General features: G+C 47.6%; 1 protein-coding gene across 3 annotated transcripts in view; it reads right to left on the reverse strand.

Annotated features, from left to right (window-relative positions):
• The window catches only part of PRKCE (protein kinase C epsilon), a 542,503-nt gene that overhangs the window by 21,196 nt on the left and 498,621 nt on the right, over nt 1–22,686 (reverse strand). For 2 of the 3 annotated variants that reach the window (XM_043918105.1, XM_043918104.1), the window contains exons 13-15: nt 16,441–16,579; nt 9,881–10,069; nt 6,248–6,394 (exon numbers count right to left, since the gene is read on the reverse strand). In XM_043918105.1, the coding sequence (XP_043774040.1) occupies nt 6,248–6,394; nt 9,881–10,069; nt 16,441–16,579 (475 nt within the window). Of the gene's footprint in view, nt 1–989; nt 1,020–6,247; nt 6,395–9,880; nt 10,070–16,440; nt 16,580–22,686 lie in introns of all 3 variants that reach the window. The other variant, XM_043918106.1, reaches the window with a different exon arrangement.

Genomic DNA, 22,686 nt, shown 5'->3' on the forward strand with positions numbered 1-22,686 from the left:
ATCCCTGTTTCATGGATCAGCAGAAGTTCAGAGAAATGAGATGACTTTCTCAAGATGTGACAGCCCCAATTGGATCCTGGTTGTATCTGATTCCACATCCCAGCCTTCAAATATTAATATCACACCACCTCCTGCAATCCTGAACTCTTGATTCTTGGAATCTTGGGATAAGAGGAAGAAGGGCTATAACAGGCTGGGTTGTGGGTAGTGAATGGAGAGAGACAGGAACTAAAATTTATCGAGAATCTGTAGTACGCAAAGCATCTGAGGTTTGTAAGCTAATCCTATAGTAATTCTGTGAGCGGGTATTCTCAAGCCCATTATACAGATAAGGAGGTCAGGGTTCAAGAAGGCTAGAGGTGAATTCCTAGGTTCATATGGGTATCCGATGAGAGCAATTTTATTCCCACCCAAGTCCCTCTGGGGTGACAGCCAGTGCCCTGTCCACTGTACCATGCCACTACCTGGGCCAGCTACCAAAAACAGGTTCCTGGACTTTTCCCATGCCCTCAGCCCTGGGCCAGCATCCTGGGTCTTGGAGGGGCTCTGCAGCTTCTTGGAGGCTAAGGGTTGTCACTCTGGCGTGGACATAGGCCAGTGGGCTGTCCTCATTTGTCTGTGGGGACTGACTGGGCCCCGCTCCTGCCTGCCATGTGGAAGATGGGGACAGCCTCTCCTGGTCTCTGGGGCTCTGTCTTCAAGATTCACGCTTACAGGTCTTCAGCTGATGGGCTGGCTTTAGCGGAAAGGGTTGCCTGTTCAGCAGGGTCGCTGAGTTGGTGAGGGTGTGAGGGTCTCAGGCCCACTTCCCAGTTTTCTCTCAGCACAGCCTGGTCATGCAGGAGCATGCAGGAAGGGCCTCCCTTGAGGGTCCCGCCATGCAGTGTGGATGGCTGGATGGAACAGATCATGAGGTTGAAAGGGGCCTCCATGTCACCAGGCCTGAGGGCTCACCTACCTGGAGAGACTCCCCATTCTGGAGGCCTTACCTTAAAGAGGGACATTCACACTGAAGCAAACTTGAAAAGAGAGAACATGTACACAAAGAGAAGTTTACTTGGCTAGCATTTCCCTCATTGATTTTGGCTTTCACTGAGGACAGGTGGGCTGTTGGGAAGGCAGACCTTTCCCTCCTCCACTGGCTACCCCCCATTTCAGCACTGAAGCCATAATCTCAGAGCCTCCTGCTTTTGGGGGGCAGGGTGGGAGTAGGCAGGAGGAGTGCTAGGAGTGAGCAAAATACCTCCAAGATCTACAAGGTCAGATGATGCCCTTCAACCACACCAAACACATCACTCTGTCTTCTATGGTCCCCAAGGAAGGCAAGCCCGCTAGGAACACAAAAGCTAAATAGGCTGCTTTTAATGGCAGCAAATGATGCCACTGTCTTGGAATCAAATCCCCAGTAAGATAGATGGTGAATTCCATATTGGAGAGTTTTTCCAGCATCAAAGGTCACAGATCCAGCTTTGCTGGCTTTTCTATTCCCCCACCCACCCACTGCTGTATGCCCTTGGTTGGAAGCAAGCCACCCCAGGAAAACTGATTTGAGTGCATGATTGGCACCAAGTCTCCAGTTCGGTGTTAATGGCTCATCACTTGTACAACATCAGTAGAGCATGGGAGTGGAGAAAGGGTGGTCAGGAGGAGCATAAAAAGGAAAGTGGAGGAGGGAGAATATACAAGACAAGATGGCTGGGAGGAAAGATGAGAAGGAAAGCTCCACGCAGAAGCAAAGGCCACTGAAAAATGTCCTAGGGTGGGGTTACCGCAAAGGGGTGAAAACCTGAAGGGAGGAAACCCAGGAAATACTGACAGCTGGTGAGTCAGGGCAGGGTTTAGACAGGGAGGTTCAGGCGCCAGGGAGCAGAAATCTCAGTTCAGCAAACATCTCAGGAAGGCAAAGGCCTGGAGGGAATAGCAGCCAATCGAAGTATGTGATGGAACCTGACCAGAGGCCAAATTCCAGGTACAAATCTGGACAATCTCCCCGGTGATATCTTTAGAGGGGCGAGGCTTCCTGTGGAGGGGATGGAAACCAGTTCTGGAAGCTGTTCTCCTGCCATATCCTCAGCCCTGTGTGGGTGATCCAGGGACCCCAGCCTCAGCTGAGCCAGCATGGGCAGAGTGCAGTTTGCTGTGCCCACTCGTGTGTAGGGGCTCTGTCTGTGCGGGGGAGTGGGGATGGTTAGGAACTCTGAAACACAGGCTACTATGCTTTGTCTCTTCATAACTCCTAGACCGGATGACAGGACTTCACCCAGTCTGTTTCCCCAGCACCCACTACCAGACAAAACCAATTCCTTCCTGAATCAGACAGGCAGGATGCCTGCACCACCCCCCCCCCCCCCCAACCCCGCCACCAGCCCAGGGGGCTCAGATTCAGTAGGGCCAGCAGAGCAGTGGAAAGCAGCTCTTCAACAGGCTCCTGGGACTGGTGGCATCCTGGTGTGACATCAGCAGGGCATGGGCAGGGAGCAAGTAGAGCAAGCCCAGAACAGAGGAGTCCCAGAATTCCCTCTGGAGCCCCAGGCCCTTGACTGAACACCCTGGAGATCTTCAGCCTGATGACATGGGGAGTCCGTGCATAGCTTTCCTTGCTTTTGGAACGCATGCCCTGTGTCTTCTCTAGGCCACCACCAAGGTGCATAGCTGGAGATGCTTGATCACAAACTTGTCTCCTCCCTTCTCAGAGTGGCTTTTTGCCTTTGACTTGGAGTCTGTCCCTAAGATCTAAGACACTCACACTGCCCTTCGCCCACTTGTGATCAAACACCTTGGCCACTTGTTCCCAAAGTCAAACCAGTTTTTCTTCCTCTCTCTGTCAAAACCATTCTTCCGTGGTTCTCCTCAGAAGGTATCTGGCATGTCCTTAAGTTATGTGACACCTGAAGTCCAAGAAGAGCCTGTCTTGTGTTGGAACTCCCTGTCCCATGAGCAAAAGATGACGTCTATGGGGACACACTTCAGCTTCCCAGGGTCTCTCCAATGACTTCTCATGTGTAGCTCTGTCTGTGGGTTGTGCTGACTCAGCTTTTGGAACACAGAGCCCTGCTCACTGCTGGCATCTGAGCCAGGCAGGCCTCCACACCCCCAGGGAGAATCCTGAGATGGTTAGAGGGGATGATGGCTTATAAACACCTGTGTGAGTTTCCACACTGGTCCTACTAGGGCTTTCAATGATAAGATACAGTATATCCGTCATCGCAGTGGGCTTTAATTCAACTTAAAACTCGTTTCCATTACACACAGCCCACAGGTGACTCAGGATGATGCCATTAACATTTTTCAGAGAAGAGGTTTCAATCAAGGGACAGATTTGGGACACCTTTTCAACGTGCTAACTAGATGAAGACTGTTCTTTCCCCATTTTAATATTTCTCTGGAGAGAAATCTCTTGTCACAAGGATATAATTGTGATCAGAGATCTAAATAACTTGAATATATCTTGACTGCCCTATAGCTGAGAACTCAGTAAGGATCAACATCACTCAGCTCCAGATGTGACCAGAAGCACCTCTCGTACAATGTAAGTTTGAATTCAAACCAGCCAAATAAACGTCCTCTCTCCTGACCCCCAACAGTGTTGAGAGTGACTCTGGAAGCCTGTTGGGGGTGAGCAGGAACATGCCCAGAGGATCATTTCCAAGGCAATGATGACTCAGTCTTTAGGAATGCTAAACAGTTGTGAACTTGGTGGGAGCTCCTGGATGGCCCCCAGAAGCCTACTTGAGCCCCTCAGCAAAGGAAGCAAGCAGAGTCCTGCCCTCTGGTCCCAGGTTGGGGCTGTCGAGAGGCCCAGGGAAGGGAAGCACCGGGCTCTTGCATTCTACATGGATAGAAAGAACCCCTGACCCAGGATGGACTTCTACTGCTGCTTCCTGGGGAGCCATTACCCCCTGTCCACAGGAGCACCCACACCCCTTGCTAGGGCCAGGGCTAAGCTAGCAGACTGGGTCACATGCTCAGCCTTCTGGTTCATGCTCCGCTCCATGCCCACCCCCCACCCCCGCCACTTCCTCTGTCTGCATCCTTGCCCATCCTGTGGGCCATGGAAACTGCACATCTGTCCTTCCTGCCCTCCCCTCTCTCTGGGGAAGCCAGGGACTGCTCCAAGTGTCCCTGTTCTCAGGTGTGCACTTTCACTGCGCTCAGAGTTCAGACTGCAGGGTGGAAGCCCCAGGAATTGCTGGGAAGAGCTCCTGGAGACCAGCACCTCTTGGGGCTTCTTTGGCCATCTCAGAGCAATCACCTCCACTGGATCTGAGTGACAATCAGCCACCAGACCACTCCAGAAAAAGACTCTGCTTCATAAATTCATCCTTTAAAGCTTCCTTGTGCCTTTTACCACAAAGAGTTTCCTGAATTCCGTGCTTCCCTGTGGGCTCTCTGCAAAGATTCCCTGCCTGCCTCTGTCCCACCCCTGTTCCTTTCACACCCCTTGCTGATGATGGTCCCCTGGGGCTTGTCCCCTCCAGCCTGCACCCCCAGAAGGGGCTGCTCCTCCAGCCCTGCCCCTTTGCAAGCCTAGCATCAAGTCCTTTGTTTACCTGGCCTCTAGATTGGGGTTCAAGTCATTCTGCAGACCTGCACTGTTTGACTGGGCCCCGCGCTCATCCTGGCTTTCTCTTTGTTGGGCCTAGATTCCTTACTCAGGTCTATTTCCCAATTTTCTTTGGGTTTGATCAACTTAGATTAAACCTAAAATAAGTTTCTCCTCCTTTGCCTGGCCTCTGGTCTCCTGACCCCCTCATTTTGTCTGGGGAAACTTGTCAGTTCATCTGGTCCTAAAAGATCGCCTGCAGAGACCCTAGGGATGGGGTGGGGCAGCCTTTAGGCAGGCTGGCATGTGCCATAAGCCCTGCTCTGAGCTCCCATCACAGGCTTAGAGCAGCAGGCCCCAGAGCTGTGGGAGATGTTAACAAAGAAAGAAGGTAAACCTGAACTTAGCCTGTTCCAAGCTGTGTGTCAGCCAGAGAAAATCATAAACACCCAAGAAGGAAGCAAACAAAGAATGGTGATGGGACTATGTCCAGGGACCGTCCACCTGAATGCTCTTGTCTGGCTGAGGCCTGGATCACACCCTTCAGCTGAGTCTTACCCCCAACACGAAATATTTCTAAGATCCCCACACTGTCAACCACTGACCCCCAGAAAACCTCCTAGAAAATAGTGGATTTCCTCTCTGATGATTCCCAAGGCACAGGAGGGTCTTTTTTATACTTGGAAGTGATGGAGGAGAAGTCCTCTGGCAGAATGTGGGGTGATTGAGGGCTGACTGGATAATCACAAGTCTTCACTGCCTGAGACCCCAGCCCTACCACGCCGGGGCTCTGCCCCGTAACTTCATTACACAGCCCGCTTCATTCCCAGGACACTAGCCAGCTGGCTACCCAAAGTTTCATCTAAATGATAGCTTTATCATGCTAGGGTGCAAGAGAACTAAGAGTTTCCCCTTACACACACACACAAACACACATGGATATGTGCGCATGCACATGCACATGCATGCTTACACACACCCACTCTCTAACTTTAAGGAAAGCACCTCTGACCCCTTTCCCTTCCAGAGGCAGGTCACGGCCACAATGTGGTCTCTGCTCTCTGAGTCAAGCCTGGACTCGACAGGCCTATTCCTCTTTCTAACCTCTGAGCTTCAAACACAATGATTGCACCTTCCTCTGACTGGCATGGTCACAACAGGTGGAAGGACCTGGAAGAAGTGTGTGCTGAGGCTGGAGAGAAGGCAGAAGGGAGAGTGGGTCAAAGAAGGCAGAGACGCGGTCTAAAGAAATGGCATCTCACTGAACCAGGCTCCACGGGCCGCTCTGGGGACAGTCTTCCTCAAATGTCCACCTCTGAGTCTCAGCCTCAGGCCCTGTGCTAGCTCCAAACAATGACTGCGACTATCACTGAGTTAATATTTTTCTTTAAATTGACTCATAAAAAAAAAGGTGATTTATAAAGAAACCTTGTATCTCTACCACACATAGAAAACCAGTATCGCCTACAATTTTGGTCAAGATATATAAAATTTGATTAAAGTACAAAAGATTCCTCTATGTCCCATGTAAGTCATCCTCTTGGTTACAGCTATTGGTTATGTATCTTTGACGAGACTCTTTTAGGGTGTCTCTTGGCGACCTTCTGCCCTTGTCACCTTGGTTGTGAAATGTGCCCAGACCCTCATCTCTGTGCATGGATGCCAGACCCACCCTCGGTGTGTACAAGCGACAGGCCTACTTACAATGCGAGGTTTGAAGGGCGGCTTGATCTTCTTCTGCTCCAGCAGCAGCCAGTCAATCTCCTTGAAGAACGGGTGCTGCTTGATGGCGTCCTCACCGTTCTGTGCCGCCACGCAGCCCAGGCGCTTGTGGGGGTTCTTGGTCATGAACTGGGGGGATGAAGACAGAAAGAGAATCAGGAACAGCGGCCTGGCAGGCAGAGGCACTGGGGGGAAGGTGGAGCTCAGCCAAGGCAGCATCTTTGGCGTCACCTCCCAAGCCCACTTTCTGTACTTTCAGGAGCTTCGCCCCTCATTCTTAGGTAGGACTTACTATGCACTGGCCACCACTCTACATATATGATATACATGTACTGACTCATTCCATGGAACACAGTCTTCTGAGGGACTAACATGATCCCTACTTTATAAGTGAGGTAGTTGAGGCTCAGAGAAGTTAATTAACTTGGCCAAAGTCAAACAGCCAGCAAGGTATCAAGTCAAGATTAGGAACTTAGACTTTTTCTAACCCTCTGATTTCCCCTCAGATTCTTAAATCTTCTCATCAGGGATACTGAAGTCTGATAACCTCATACTAAGAGGTCAACAGTCCTTCTGGAGGTAAGGAAAGAAGACCAGATATTCATGTTAAGGTCAATTTTCAAAGACACCTCCTCCCTTTTCCTTTTCCTGGATATGGGCCCTCCTACTTAAAAAAATTTTTTTTTAATTTGTAATTGCTAACACAAAACTCAACATAGATTAACAGACAAAAAACAAGGAAAAGAAAGGCTTATTGCTTCCCAATGCTTGTCTGTAAAAACCACATTGATGTGTTTTGTACTTTTTGGCTGGTGTCTTGTGAACTCACACACCCAAGTGAAATTACTATTCCTACTAAATGAGTCAGTCCTGATGGCAAATGTGAATTTAATTGAGCAGATGTATAAAAATATAACCTTGAAAAAAAAATCAGTGCTGGTAGGTGGAAACATTTCTGACAGCCAACCAAAATAAAGGTAGTGGTGTGTGTTTGCATGTGTCTCAGAGGCTGAGTGTTACATCTCATGGGGTGAAGGCTAAGAGTTTAAACAAAGGACCTTAAGAGGACAACGTATAAATTAAATTCAGAGCGATAAATCTATAATGATGGCATTTCAGGCTTCAGCAAGGGAGAGTTTCCTGGGCAGCAAGAACTTCCTACTGACTCCTGCCTGGCACTGCTGAAACCAAAGAATCTTACCTGGGCAGAGATAAGAGGGTGAAGAGGTGCTGGGTAGATGCTTCTCGTTCATTTAAATTATAATTTGTCTGAATGTTTTTCTCCATGGTGAGCTCTATAATATAGGAATCAGTCCTATCTTCCCAGCATCTAGGTCCGTGCCTCGCTCCCACTGTGCACTCCGTCCAGTGAGATGAGGGAACAGCGGGCTGAAGGCTGGGCCTCAGGGCACAGGGCTGAGGAAGGGAGGAAGCAGGACCGATACTCACTGTTGCATAGGTGGTGCACTGCATAACTCTACGGTGCAAAAGGCTTCTGGAGAGTTCTGCACGTAGGCAGCAGCCCTCAAGAGACACGGCTCAGTGGCCAGAGTCATGGAAAACCTGGCCTGGCCCTAGAATCAAGCGACAATGTGAGGAAGTGAAGTGTTCCAAGGCCAAGGGAGTAGAAGACTTCTCCTTGCTTCCTCAGCTCTTCCTGTCCTCCCACTTCTGGGAGGGGAAGTATCAGGGCCATGGATAAACACACAGGTTTTAGCGTCTCAGGAAGCTGACCCCGAGCCAGAGTCTCGTCTTTTCCCAGACATTTCGCCCTCACCAACCAGCTGACACAGGCACAACCTCCTTCTTCTTGATATCTGCTTATGACAGTTTGGACTGGATACTTCTTAGCTGTGGGGGCTGTGCGGTGTAGGGTGTTTAGTTGTATCCCTAGCTTCACCTGCTAGATTCCAACAGCATCCCTCCCCTCCAAGTTGAGACAACTAAAACATCTCCAGACATTGCCAGATGTCTCTGGGGGATGATGGAAGTGTGGGGGGTGGGGAGGGAAAAGGGCAAAATCATCGCTAGATGAAGACCACTGCTCTGATCATTCATAATGAAATGGCCCCTCTAGGGTACTGGCAGGATGCTCACTGGAAGGTGTGTCCGGTTGGTGTCTGGGGCCCAGGGTGAGTGATCAGCTCTGCTGGGGGCATCCTCAGCTGCCTCAGGTGCTACAGGGTCTTCCTTTGCCAGCACCTGGCATAGTGACTGGCATATCCAAATGCCCAATAAATAGGTGTTGAATAAATGAGTAAATGAACATATTCTCTTTGCTTCCTTCACTGCTCGTAGCCCAATTGTGGTCACCTATGGATGTGTTTTTTTAACTTAATTCCCACCTTCTCCTGCTGGATCACAGGCTCCACAAGGCAAGAATGATGGCTGTTACACACTCATGCAGCATCTAGCACAATGCTAGAGGAAAACACTGCACAACGCATATAGGAAAACACTCAACAGATAGTTGTTCATTGAATCAAGGAATTGGAGGGAGACAGAGGAAGAGAAATAGATGTGGGAGGGAGGGAAGGAAGGAAGATGAGAGAAAGAAGGGAAGAGGAAGGGAAAAATGAACTGCAGAAAGAAGCAACATGTTCTGATGGAGCATTTTCCAAAACATGGTACGAGTCCCCTCCAGACAACTATGAAATGATTTTAGGCCTTTTTACTATTTTTATAGGATGATTTATGTTAATCAATTATGGCAAGTGATATTAATTTTCCATTTATGATAGTGATGTAATACTTCTGTATATATACAATTAGGTAAATATTGGGACTTGACTTGGAAAACAAGAAAAATAAACCATGATGGAGCAGGTATTTTGATATGGCAAATTTTGGGACTGTGGCATTCTGACTCTGAACTTTGGGGTGTTCTGATGGGTGAGAGAAGCCATGAATAGAAGTCAGGGTTGCTGGGCTGTCATGGCCTCAACCCAGTGAGGCGACCCTCCCTAGGTAAACTGGTCTGTTTACATTCCCTGCACCTCGCCTCCCCCAGCACTCCCAGGGGGACAGATAACTTCATTTCCTTGCCATAGTGCCAGCGTCTCAGTGTTGTAGCCATGATTACACTGAGCAAGTACTAAGCATTATCATCTGTAAGGGACTATTTGCGGCATGGGAAAGTCTGTTACATCTGAATCCATTGTGGTTACAGGGATCTTGAGAGGACACATCTTCTTTGATCAGTGTCGCTATTGTCGACACAGGGGTACAGCGTCTCCCCCTCCCCACCTTTCTCTCTTCCCCATCGCAAGCCCCAGAGGTAGACAGACATGGGTGGCAGATCAGGAAAGGGGGTACTGCCCCTAGACTGTGAGCAGTAGGGGTGACCCCAGCACCACTGGGGTTGGTCTCCCCCTCTGCAGCTCTGGAGGACACACAAGTGCACAGAGCTTTCCTCTGGGAATGCAGATGTGGTATCCCTTTACCACAAGAAGAGCAATCTGCCCCGGGCTCGATTTCTCAACAGCAGCCCCTGTAGTGAACCTGAACTCCCAGGGTGACTGCCCTCAACCCTTTCTGTTGGGCAGTGAGCAGAGGTGGGATGGGGAAAGGGGCGGGGGCGGGGGAGCAGAAAGAGGGCGAGGGTCGATGACTCACAGCTTTCAGGATGCTGACCGCCTCCTTGCTGAGCCAGACCGGGTAGAGCACGTCGTCGTGGAGGATGGACTCAAACAGATCGTCCTCGTTGTCAGCCTCGAAGGGGGGCTGCCCCGCCATCATCTCGTACATCAGTACCCCCAGGGCCCACCAGTCCACTGAGGGGCCGTACTCCAACTCCTGCAGGATCTGTTCGGGAGATGGGCAACGTCAGGGCCCCCCTGCAGGCTGCCCCCCGAGGCCACGCCTGCATCACAAGCGGCCTTGAGAAGACCTGGGTTTCTATTTCCAGCTTGTTCTTCCATAGAGTATGGCTGCCTTATAAAAACTTGGGTTCTAAATCAGCTAGCTGAGTGAAAATTGAGTTTGGGAGGCACAGTGTAGGTGCCAGCTTTCCAGAGTCAACACCCACAGTCTGCCTTCCAGTGGGAACAAATTACTGCTTCTTTGCTTGAGTACCAGATGAAGTTCCTGACTTGCATGGAGGGCCATGTGAAAAAACTGTGCATATTCTTGACACTAAAATCACAGTAAGTGAGTGCAGCAAATTTAGGTCTCCCCTCACTAAAGAAGGGTGATCAGAACCTCAGTCCTCTTTAGACAGTGACAACGCTGAATTCACCGAACCCTGGGCTCTTGGAAAAGAAACTACAGTTAATAAATCTCCCCACCCATTTGTGTTCTAATCATAAAGGACCACTATGCTCTTGCATATTCTGAGAAAAGACCCATTTCTATTATTCCCATGACTTTCCTAAGGCCTGCTGACAAATCATTTTCCTTACTTTATAAAGCCCCAGACCCGCTTTAAAAAATGATTGAGTGCTATTTTATCTTTATAACAGTTTTTACATAGATTATTTTCTTTTTTCTAATTTACTGGTGGAAAAAATCAAACATTTAATTAAGTGACTTGCAGGAAATAAAGCCAGATTTATGCAGTCGTTCCAATCTTACTTCAGATTTGATTAACTTCAAAGTTTATGTTTTACCCATTACTAAATATTGTTAAACATGACACTAATCTGCTTTGTGGTATATTCATTATAATTAGCTCACAATTTTGTGCTCAAACATACAATAAACTCCATCAATTTCTTACCATGTTATTTCACTTTTTGCTTGTTAGTTTCACACTGAGAACACTAAAGAGGTATGGATTTAAATTAGCTTAACATGTGGGTTTCTTTTGTCAGTGATCCTTGCATATTGAGTGGACTCCCTCCTTTTTATTTCAGGCAGTCCATAAAATTCTCCCTATTGCAAGAGCCCAAATCAAATCCTGGTTGTCTGGTGCATTTTGTCTTGGCACTTGTCTTTGGATTTGTCACTTCTCTTACCTATGTTCTCTTTGCCTCCTCCTCCAAGTATATGGAGTCAGAGTCACTCAGGTTACATGCACTTAGTACATGATGCTGAAGACATGCTGATGTCAGCTTCCTGCAGAATGGTGTGTGAGGACTGAAGTTTTACAAATGTAATCAGAATGTCAGTGCAGGAGAGGAACTCTGAGCCGAGAAGCTACAGAACTTTTGGAAAAGCAAGTAACTTCCCCCTCCTAATTTTTCTGCAGTGCTGGCCAGGTGCTAGAGATAGAAGGTCAACCAGGAGGTATCTAATTTCACCCCAAGTTTGGCATTACATTTCTGGGTGATCTCAAGCCAGACAGTTGACTTTCTCATTTATCAGATGAGGCTCAGATCCTCAGCTTAACCTCACAAGATTAATTAAGATGGAGGATTCCGAAAGCCTACTGCAAATAAAAAGCTCTATATAATTGGAAGGTGGTACTAAATCTAATTTTACTTCTACAAGGTTTCATCTCCATGTGTGTATAGTATGTAGCAGCTCAGTGATGTGTAATTGGCTCGGAGCAGAAAGAATGCTGGGTTGTCCCCACTGCTAAGGAAGTGATGTTCCTACCCCACAGTGATGTTTTCTTCTTATCAGTCAGCAGGACCAGGCATGGTGCTGCCCAGAGACAGCAGGGCAGGTGAGAGGTCATCTCTGATTGCTCAGTGCTATCATTCTATAAAGAATTCCAAAAAGTGAAGGGAGGAGAAGCACGACTGGAGTGCACATCCTCAAAGGGGGTATATTCTGAAGACACCTCCCCAAATGGCAACGGTCACTCCAGCCTGCAGGTCACCCCAGGCAGGTAGCTTCTCAGGTCACCTATTTCAGAATGAAGCTCCAGCTCAGTTCTCAGATTACCAGACAGAAGACGAGGTTGAACTCAGGTATCTGGACTGTCTGGGGTCTGCTCAAAATGCCCGTCTCAAGGCTGCAGGTTACTTGGGATTAAATCAAAAGGTGGGAGAAGCATTTTGACAACAGTAAAAAAAAAAAAAAAAATGCACATTTTAGGACTCTTTAGAACTTAGAATGAAAAGGAATGTGAGCAAATGCAGCCAACTTTAAATTATTTGAGGCTGGTAATCTGCTTGGTTAGGACCTTTGGTCTCTCAGTCCAGTGGTCAGTACGTGGTATCTGAAAGGTCAAAGCTATAGGCTCCACTGAGAAGCCAGTAAGGCTGCTCGGTGCCAAAGCCAAAGTCTGAGCCCCCTCAACCTCGAAAGGCCCAGAGCCCCAGCCTGGCTCACTGTGGCACCACATTCAAGGTCATGGTTTTCACCAAAAGCTTTCCTCCAAAAAGAGTTCCTGGATTTCTCCAACCTTTCTCCTAGTCTTTGGTATCCTAAGACCCCTGGCCTTAAGATTTGACAGACACTTTCCACGTACTATCATGATTTTAGCTATTTTTTTCATGGTCAACTGTCTCCCCAGGGCATCCATAAGCCACCAGAGGATAGGGGCTCTAGCAGTTTTCTGGATCTACTCATGACTAACCTGTTTCCAACACTCGGGGAGACTGGCTGCCAGGTGTGTCCACTCTGTGTATCTTCCAGGGCATGCTCCCTTCTCTCCTGGGCTCTGGGGACCCTGGTGCTAAGTCAGTCAGTCAGTTCAGTTCAGTCACTCAGTTGCGTCCGACCCTTTGCAACCCCACGAATCACAGCATGCCAGGCCTCCCTGTCCATCACAAACTCCCGGAGTTTACTCAGACTCATGCCCATTGAATCAGTGATGCAATCCAGCCATCTCATCCTCTGTTGTCCCCTTCTCCTCCTGCCCCCAATCCCTCCCAGCATCAGGGTCTTTTCCAATGAGTCAACTCTTCACATGAGGTAGCCACCCACTAATCTCAGGGCAGGGCGGGTACAGCTGGGTTCTGTGCCTTCTTGGTGTGGTGGGGAGGTAGCTTCCAGGTGACCCCGTTTGTGTTCAGACAGGATGGTGCTAGGGAAACCACCAGAGAAGCACTGTCCACCTTTCCCCAGGCCCCTCCAGAGGCTTCCTGTTTGGGGTGGCATCTTTATTAAAATCCTCCTCAGGTTTGACCCTAATTATCTGCTTCCAAATCACCTTGTCATGGATGGAGCTGGTGAGAGGGCAAGTCTTCACATGCCATGGGAGGGTACCTGGCATGGCAGCCAACCCCTAGATGGGTCAGAGCTGGGGAGGAAGAGCAGGCATTGGGCCTAATGACACCAGGCACTTCCTAGGGCTGGCCACCATTGTCTGGGGAGCGGGTGAGGAGATAGGGGAGGGGTTGCCATGAAGGTCAGCCCAGGGCATGTGGTGGAAAGCCTCAGGGCAGAGTCAGTGCCTCAGAAGGTGTCTCTGGTTTCAGGGTTAGCCAGGCACTTCACAACCCCTCCTATTTGGATATAGGCTTATGCTTTCTGAAGAATTTCCATGCTCTAACTGCATTAGATTCTCAAAATGCTTGATGAGGCGGCTAGGGCAGGAATTATCATTCCCATTTGAAAGATGAGGAATCTGAGGGTCAAAAACATTTTATGACTTGGTCAAGGTCACATGCGGGCATTAGTGGTTAAGTCCAGCCTGGATTCTCAACTCTTAGGACTGTGCTTTGCCCACCCCACTGTGTGACCTAACAACCATGATGATTGTGAGGGAGCCACTGCTGACCCAATACTTACTGTGGTCTGGGCACTGGGCTAAATGCCTCAGCGGTATAATTTCATTTAACCATCTCAGTGACCCTTTGATAAAGGTAGCAATACCCTTATCAGCTATAATTTGCCTACAGTAAGACCAGGAATCATTAGGCATTTCACATGGAGTGGTGATGCTGCATAGTTGACACAAGTGTAGAATGAGAAGGAACAGTGTCTGGGTCCCACTACAGAACAGAAACCAGAGTTATCCATTGTGAGTTTTGCCAATGGATTGCCTTTCATGAAAGTTGTGTGGGTGTTCTGTTCATCATAAAGTGAATGTTCATCTTGGGCTGGGTCCTTGACTACTACACTAGGCTGTCAACCCTTTGACTCTGACATCAATTCACAGAGGGCCTAGAACCAACCATTCTGATGATAAAGAGTGAATGAGGAAGGTGGTGGAAAAACAGGTTTCAACTGAGAGGCCTTGCTTTCAATTTCTCCTTGAAGGTTAAACTCCTAATGTTTCTGCTAAAAGAACTTACTTGTAGAGGCAGTCTGAAATCTGTACTCTTGAGATCTTTTAGAAGATAGAGGTTTCAGTGAGACTTTACCTATTACCATCCTCACTCTGCGAACCTCCTCAGGCCTCTCTGAGTCTTTTTATTTTTTATTTTTCTCCCTGAATCTTATCTGGTTTGTAAAAAACTCTCAACCAATCTTCTCTGGCCCTCTGGCTTCTGATCTACATTCCTGTTGCCTGTCTTCTTTCTGGGACAGGTCTGATGATGACCCTCCCTCCACTGGGAAACCTTCAGTGGATCCACAGATCCTATAGAATAAAGGCCATTTTCCTTGGTCCTTTTTCTTAATCATGTTCATTACTAAGAGCACTAAGAAATCCTCTGTTCTGGCCATACTATCTTCCTTTCTCAAAAAGGCCAAGAATGTTCTCATCCCCCAGGCTTTGCTCATGTTGGAGTATTACAAGTTCTTATTTATTTATTTATTCATTCAGCAAACCATTACTAAGAGACTGACATGTGTGCCAGAGTCTGGGGGTACCCAGATCAGAAACAAAGCCTCTGCCTTAAAGGATTCAGAGCCCAGGGATACTGGTTCTCCTCCCCTGCCCCACACCCACCCCAATCCTTCCTGCTGTTTTTGGGAATGCCCCCCACTGCATACCATCAAAGGAAATCCTGCAGACTCTCTGCAACTCAATTCATCCACCAGGTGCCCTAAGAAACCTTCCCTGAGTCCTGATGTTACCATCTTGTGTACCTATTTATTCTGCTTAACTAGCTGTTTACTTAACTAGCTGTCACTCTCTCGAGAACACAAAGGCCTTTTAGGAGAGCCACCAGGGTCTCAGTAATTCTTCATCCTCACATCACTTTGTGTCTAGCAGGTGCTCACACAGTGCCCACTGGAAGGAAATGAAATCCGGCTGTGCTAACTCCTACTCACCATGGACAATGCTTAAAGGGGACTAGTACTTCCTTCTTACCTCACATGTTTCAGAACCCTTGAGACCATTTTTATTAAGTATCTGTGACAGACTATGTCTTAAATCTGAATCATTCCACACTAGATATCTCTCAGTCTGGGCAGACTGACCTGGAGAAAACTCAGGGCAAAGAAAACACATTATGATGAACAAAATATCTAAGCAACTTCCATAAAAGGCAACCTACTGGTGAGGCTCACAGTGAACATCTCGGATCTCCACTAAAACGAGGCTCAGATGCTCTCCTCTTCCAGCTCAACCTTGTGTGCCTGCTACGCAGAATCCGTGATACATTAGAAATGGCAGCTAATTTTTGGTTTTACTGTAGGAAATTAAAGCTGTATAGCTAAACTCTGCCTTTATCAATGGTGCTCCTTTATTCTGATTACTAAAAAGTGAAAACAGGGCTTTCCTGGTGGATCAGTGGTAAAGAATCCTCCCATAAATGCAGGAGACACAGGTTAAATCCCTGACTGGGGAGGATCCCACATGCCATGAAGCAACTAAGCTTATGTGCCACAACTATTTAGCCTGTGCTCTAGAGCCCAGGAACTGCAACTACTGAAGCCCACGTGCCCTAGAACCTGTGCTCTGCGATGAGGAAGCCATCACAATGAGGGGGCACGCATCACAACTAGAGAGAGCCCCTGCTCCCTGCAACTAGGGAAAAGCCTGTGCAGCCACCAAGATCCAGGACAGCCAAAATAAATACATAATTAAAAAATAAAACACAGTACTACCTTAAGAAAAGTAAAAACAATAATACAAGTCAACAAGCATTGCTTGGTCCTAGCTTCGTGATGGTTCTGGACTGGAATGAGATGGGATGCTCAGTGAGGGCCTGGCCAGCTTCTGGGAATGGCCTGTTATTCTCAATTCACTGTTCTCTCCTCATCACCACTACTTCCTTATGGACAAATCAGTATGCCTTTTACCTTTCCTTTTTTCCCTCCTCCCTGGAATTCATCCTGGTTTTCCAGAGCCTTCACCTAGCACTGCTAGATGACCCCAACACATGAGAATGAACTCAGGCCTCAGCCCTGGCAGTGGGAGAAGGTAGCCCCCTCCTTCATGGTCTTACCTCGGGAGCGATGTAGTCGGGTGTCCCGCAGAAAGTGGTGGTTGTGACACCGTTCAGAATCCCTTCCTTACACATCCCAAAGTCAGCCAGCTTGCAATGACCTTCTGCATCCAGAAGGATGTTGTCCAGTTTCAAATCCCTATAAGACAGGGCAGAACCACATGATTAATGCTTCACTTATCCCAATATAACCTTTCTAGTTGGAGAGATATGCACATCTCAGGGAAATCTGCTACAGAAAGGAAGTCTTCAAGGAGGCTTTACCTGCCAACAACCGACCACAGTCCAGGGCTCTCACCCACATGGCCACCCCCCACCCCCAAAGATACCCCCCATTCACTCCAACATGAGGGAGGAATTTCTGTAACCTCAGGAATGTCTAAACCCTGCTTTGGTTTAAAAAAGTCAGCAGCTATTCATTGAAGCCCTACTATATGTGGAAATTTGTATTATTCAGATCATGAGTTAATCATAGGAATCAGCTGGAAGGACAAGACTGACATACTGGAACCAGGGAAGCAGATAAAACACATAAGAACCAAGTGCTGCTTTACAAGGCACTATGTGAGCTATTGTTTTCAGTAGGGAGATCATTGATGGCTGGTGTAGGTAGGGAGGGCTTCCAGGAAACCGACTCTCAAGAGAAAGGATAGAACATGAAGAGAAAAGTGGGAGGGAGGGGAGGGCCAACATGATAGATGCAAAAGGCAATGAAGAGACCAGAGAACTGGGTCCCCAGGATATAGTGAGGCAGGACAGGCATGTTGAAAACAACCATGAAGAGCCTAGAACACCAGGAAGAAGGAAGTGGAGATTCATGCTGAGGGGCTGAGGATAACTGAAGCCCAGCCTGCACAAGCAGGAAGCATTTGCAAGATCAGTCTCCTGGGGGCAGGCAGGCCGAGTGGGGGAAGGGTCTGAGTCCAGGAAAGAAGGCACAGTAGCTGCAATTCCCAGGACCCATAAAGCTGGGTGGTTCTCAGGCCTCAGCTGGTGCGGCTCCCACACGGCCAGTTCTACAGTTTGGGGTTCCACGTAAGATCTCACACATAATCTAGGATTCCGGGTGATAAATCCCCTACCAGGCAAGTCTGCAAATCCTAGACCCGTCTCATAGAAAGATCCAGATGGAGGTCCTCAGCCTGGGTCTCTCTCAGCAGTCACTCTGGGGTGGGGGTGGGGGGTCTTGCAGAGACAGCTGATTCCCCAGCACACAGGGCAAGAGGGACCTTTCTCACAGGCCTGCTGGCGTCTGGACTTGAACTCCAGCCACCGTCAGGAATCCAGGCCTGAGTGCAAAGGTGCAGCAGGAAGCACTCTGAGGCTGGCCTGTCCTGCACCCGTGGCCCCACTTCCTCGTACAGCTGGGACTTCTTGAGAAAAAAAGAAAGCACAGAAAATGTGCTGCCCTAAGCAAATGCCTGGGAACTACAGAAAGAAGAGTGTATCCGAGCAGCCGAGCCCCTGGGACCAGGGCTCACCAAGTCCGCTCCCTGGCCACTGTGTGCGGTCAAGGCTGCGTTCTAGCTGGCGCGATGGGGGTGGGAAACAGCGAGAGGAACACAACTTGGGCTCAGGTAGCCTGGGTGACAATCACTACAGGGGTTAGGTCCTGTGCAGGTCTGTAATCTCGTGTGCTGGTGGGAAGGACTACTGTGCGGAGTGTGTCAAAGTAGCCCATCTTTAACACCTTTACACATGAGGCAACACAGAGGGAGCTGGGAGTCCTGCAAACGTGTGAGTGGCTGAGGCTGACTCATGGCCCCACCGAGTTAGGGCCCCTACTTGCTCTCTAGACTGGAGCTGCCTTTCCAAGACCCACCCCTGCCCACCATGATCACCACGGCAACACTCAGGCTACTAAAAACTACAGCCTGCGGGAAGCGCACCTGATCATCGACAAACCATAGTCGTATTCTGAACAACCGACAGTTAGGAAGAGCACTCTCTGCATGACAGTGACAGAAACGAGCCAAGGGAAGACGGAAGAGGTAAGTGATTTCTATAAGGTGACAGGGTGCTGATGGAACTGGAACCTGAAGCTGGGGATCACTGCCTCTGGGTATGACACTTCCCCACCTTCCGGCCTTCTCAGTGACAGATTTTCAATGCCAGGCACCAACGCCAAATTTACAAGGAGCCCCGCATGCTATTGCTCAAAGCACTCTCTTTGAAAATGTTTGTTATGTCACAGGAAAGACTCGTTTGCTTCTGTGTGAATGGAATAAATTCAGTAGATTCTGAGCCAGCCTGAACCTTGCCCTCATTCTGAAAGTTGCGACTCAGCATTTCCGGTCCATCAAGCTCAGCCTTTCCTTCTGCTTGGGGCTCCTACTCAGAGTAAGAGAAGGTAAACCTTCAGTTCCCCACTGTCTCCCATTCTTCTCTGCCCACCCTCGCCCTGGCCCAGGTGCACACCATCCCTGGGCTCTCTGCTCCTCTGCTTCTGGGAGAGAGAAGCCACTCCTGATGAAGGCCAGGGTGGCCACCAGGGCGAAGCACATTTTGCTGGCAGCTGGCCCTCTGCTGTGGCAAAGGGCGGCCCCAGGCCAAAGCATTTCCTCCTGCTGTCTTCTCACTGGTGCCTGACATATTCCTCAGATTCCCCCTCCACCGTCTACATTTATCTAAACTTCAACTCCCCACACGAAACCAAGTCCCAGGGAAGACTTCATGATTTATGTTCCTTTCCTTTGTAACAGGAAAGATTAGCATAGCTTGAAAGACCCCTGGGTGCCTGAAAGGCCCTTAGTGAAACTCTATTTCTCTGGGGGGTCTTCTAGTCTCATTAAAAAGAGAAATACCACAGGGACCAAACATGTCCTGTCTCAGGCTCTCAGTGAGTCCCCAGGTGGGGTGTCAGGGGATGGCAGTGCTCAGAAAAGCCCAGGGCCAGGGTTGCTCAGGTGGAGAAAGACAGAGGAGGGAAGGGGATGAAGGCTGCCGGGGGAAGGGGGTAGCCTTGAAATTCTGCTTGTTGCGCAGCCGGTTGAAGACTGTGGTCCCCTCATGATCTCGCTCCTTCTCCAACCAGCATCGCTGTTCCAGAATCCCTGCCTTTCTACTTGCTCTTCCTGCCTCAGGATTTCTCTCCTTTGGGCTTCTAGCACTGCCTCTTTCTAGGGATCCCTAAGCTTCCCTGAGTAGCGGGGTGAGAAACAGTCCTTTCCCAGCCCTGCCTTCCCTGCAGTCCAGCTTGCATGGCAGAGTGACTGGGCTTTTCCTTTTGAGAGAAATTTCCCCTGGCCCTTAGGTACTTGCCAAACTTGTGGACTGACAGCTTTGCAAAGAGGGGCTCCGGCCTAGACATCAATCCTCTATTCAATCCCCAAATACAAGGTCAGGGCACTGTTGAGGACTGGAACATTGTTTATGGAGTTGTTGTTCAGTTGCTAAGTTATGTCTAACTCTTTGCCACCCTAGGTACTGCAGCGTGCCAGGCCTCCCTCTTTTTCACTATCTCCCAGAGTTTGCCCAAGTTCATGTCCATTGAATTGGTGATGCCATCCAACCATCTCATCCTTTGTCACCCTCTTCTTCTGCCTTTAATCTTTCCCAGCATCAGGGTCTTTACCAATGAGTCAGCTCTTTGCATCATGTGACCAAAGTACTGGAGCTTCAGCATCAGTCCTTCCAATGAGTATTCAGGGTTGATTTCTTTTAGGATTGACTGGTTTGATCTCCTTGCAGTCTAAAGGACTCTCAAGAGTCTTTTCCAACACCACAGTTCGAAATCATTGATCCTTTGGTTTAAGGAGTAGGTTTTTCTTCTTTTTTTTTAATAATGGAAACAAATACAGCAACATCCCTTCCCTTATATATAAGCCAATGTGACAGGCCTTTATTAAGCTGATCTATTAATAGTTTCACTCAATTTTTTTCAATAGGTAATACATTCATGTGTTCATAAAACTCAAAGTGTAAAGGGCATACAGGAAATATTCTCCCCTCTGCCTCTGTCCCTTCCCCGCTATAGGCAATTGCTTTTAACTTATTCCTTGTGCATCCTCTTGATCACACTTTAGACATAAATAAGAAAATGTGAATACACATTCATTTCCCCCCTTTAACTAACTGGGAACTTGTTATATGCACTCATTTGGACCTTGTATCTTTTACTTATTTACTGGATATATTGGAAATCTTTCTGTCTTGGTACATGAAGAGCCTCCAAATCCTTTTCTATGGTTGCATAATACTCCATCATATTTTTGGGGGGCCTGTTTAAGATGCTTCTAATATTGTGCTACTATAAACAGTGCTGCTGTGACTTAGCTTGTACATATGAAATCTTTACATATATGAAGGTAATTGTGCATATATCCTAGAAATTAGAGTCTAATAGTACAAAAATGTTGATTTTGATGAATGTTGTCAAACTGCTCTCCTTGGAGGTTGAACAATTTATACTTCCAGAAGCAAAGGTGATAGTTCCTGCTTGCTACCCTGGTGTGTTATCAGGTTTCTGGTAGTCTGATAGGTAAAAACAGTACTTCAGTATATATCCTTAGCTTTCTCTGTAAGTTTGAGCTATTTTCCTATATTTAAAAGTGATCTGTATTTTTTTTCCTCCGTGAATTGTCAGTTACCCATTTTCCTTTGGTGGTGTTTGTTTTTTGTTGATTGTCAGGAGTTCTTTCTATATTAGGAAACAGCCTTTGTGTGGGCTAAGAATTGCAAATGCTTGTCCCAGTTTACTCTTTGACTTTGACATTGCTTATGCCAGCTCTTGCCAGGCCAATATTATTTTTGATGTAAGTGAACTGATGTTTAATTTTATAGGTTTTATAGTTTATGTTTTCATTTGAAAAGCTTTGCTCTACCTATTTCAAAGTTATAAAAGCATTCTCCCAAGGTTTTTCACTAGTACTTTTATGCTTTCATTATATAAAGATAAGTCCGTGATATGCATGGAGTTTATCTTGATAAAACGTAGGAAGTATAGATCCAACTTTGTTTTCAGACTTCTAGTAAAGTGTCCCAATCCCATACGTTAAATAGTTCATCTTTTCCTCACTGATTGAAAAACTACCTTTATTAAATACTGGTATTAAATGTCCATCTATATTTGGATTTATTCCTTTACTCTTCACTCTATAACGCTGATCTGTACCACACTTTTTAAATTATTGTAGGTCTAAAATATATTTTAATTGACAGTAGGGCTGGTCCCCTCCTTCTCCTTTTTCAAAAGTTCCTGGCTACTCTTGCTTATTTATTTTTCCATTTGAACTTTAGAATCATCTGTCTAGTTAAAAAAAAAAATTCTTAGTGATGTTTTTATTGGAAACATGTTTAAAGTTATAAATTAACTCAGGGAGAATTGATCTTTCTATGATGTTGAGTCTTCCAATTCAATAACATTGTTTGTCTTTCCATTTGTTCAAGTCTCGTCTGTGTCCTGTCAGAGCATTTTAAAGTTCTCTCTTGTAGATCTTTTACCTTTTTGTTACATTTCATGGCAGCCTGCCCGTGGTCCCAATATTCACTCTCACTTTCTGCCACAGTGAGAGAATGTTGATTTCTTTTAAGCCAAGCACACAGTGATGCAGCTACAAACTAGGATTTATAGCCTTCTTTAGAGCTGGGCATGGTTATGTGACTAGGTTCTAGCCAATCAGATGTGTGAAAGTCTCCTTGAAAGGAAGAGCCTTACTCTTCTTTTTCATTTCTTCCTCTAGACTATTACTTGAATGCGGATATAATGTCTGGCAGCCACCTTCAATCCTGAAGATAAGGACCCTGCCCCTCCTTGCAGGGCCTCTGGTGGACAACTGTTTCTCAAATTTAAGTCTTAAACAGTGATCAAAAGCTCCAAGATGGCCTGACCCATATCATGAAGCCAAAGAGGGATTTGGAAGCCATGATCTGGCTACCAGGAAAGGGTGCATCTGCTTATGGTATTCTCTGCCATTTCATCCTGGGAGACAAGAACCCTGACCACAACAACCCTGCTGACATCTGGCATCAACAACCACCTTTTTAAATGTATGAAGAAATGAATGCTTAGAAAAGGCGAGTTACTTGCCCAAGGCCACAGGTTGGTGAGAAGCAATGCTATGCTAACTCCACACAGCTGCCTGTGACCACCTTATGCCAAATATGAGACCCACCTGTGAGCTGGAAATCTATCTGCTGCTTGGGCCCAGATCCCTTGGGCTAGGAAAAGAAGGCTTTGTGGTGAGAAGGGGACTACAGAGGCTGAGAGGTCACAGTGGCTGACAGGGATGGGCTGATTTAGAGGCA

Source organism: Cervus elaphus, chromosome 11 (genome assembly GCF_910594005.1).
Source record: "Cervus elaphus chromosome 11, mCerEla1.1, whole genome shotgun sequence".
NCBI lineage: Eukaryota > Metazoa > Chordata > Mammalia > Artiodactyla > Cervidae > Cervus > Cervus elaphus.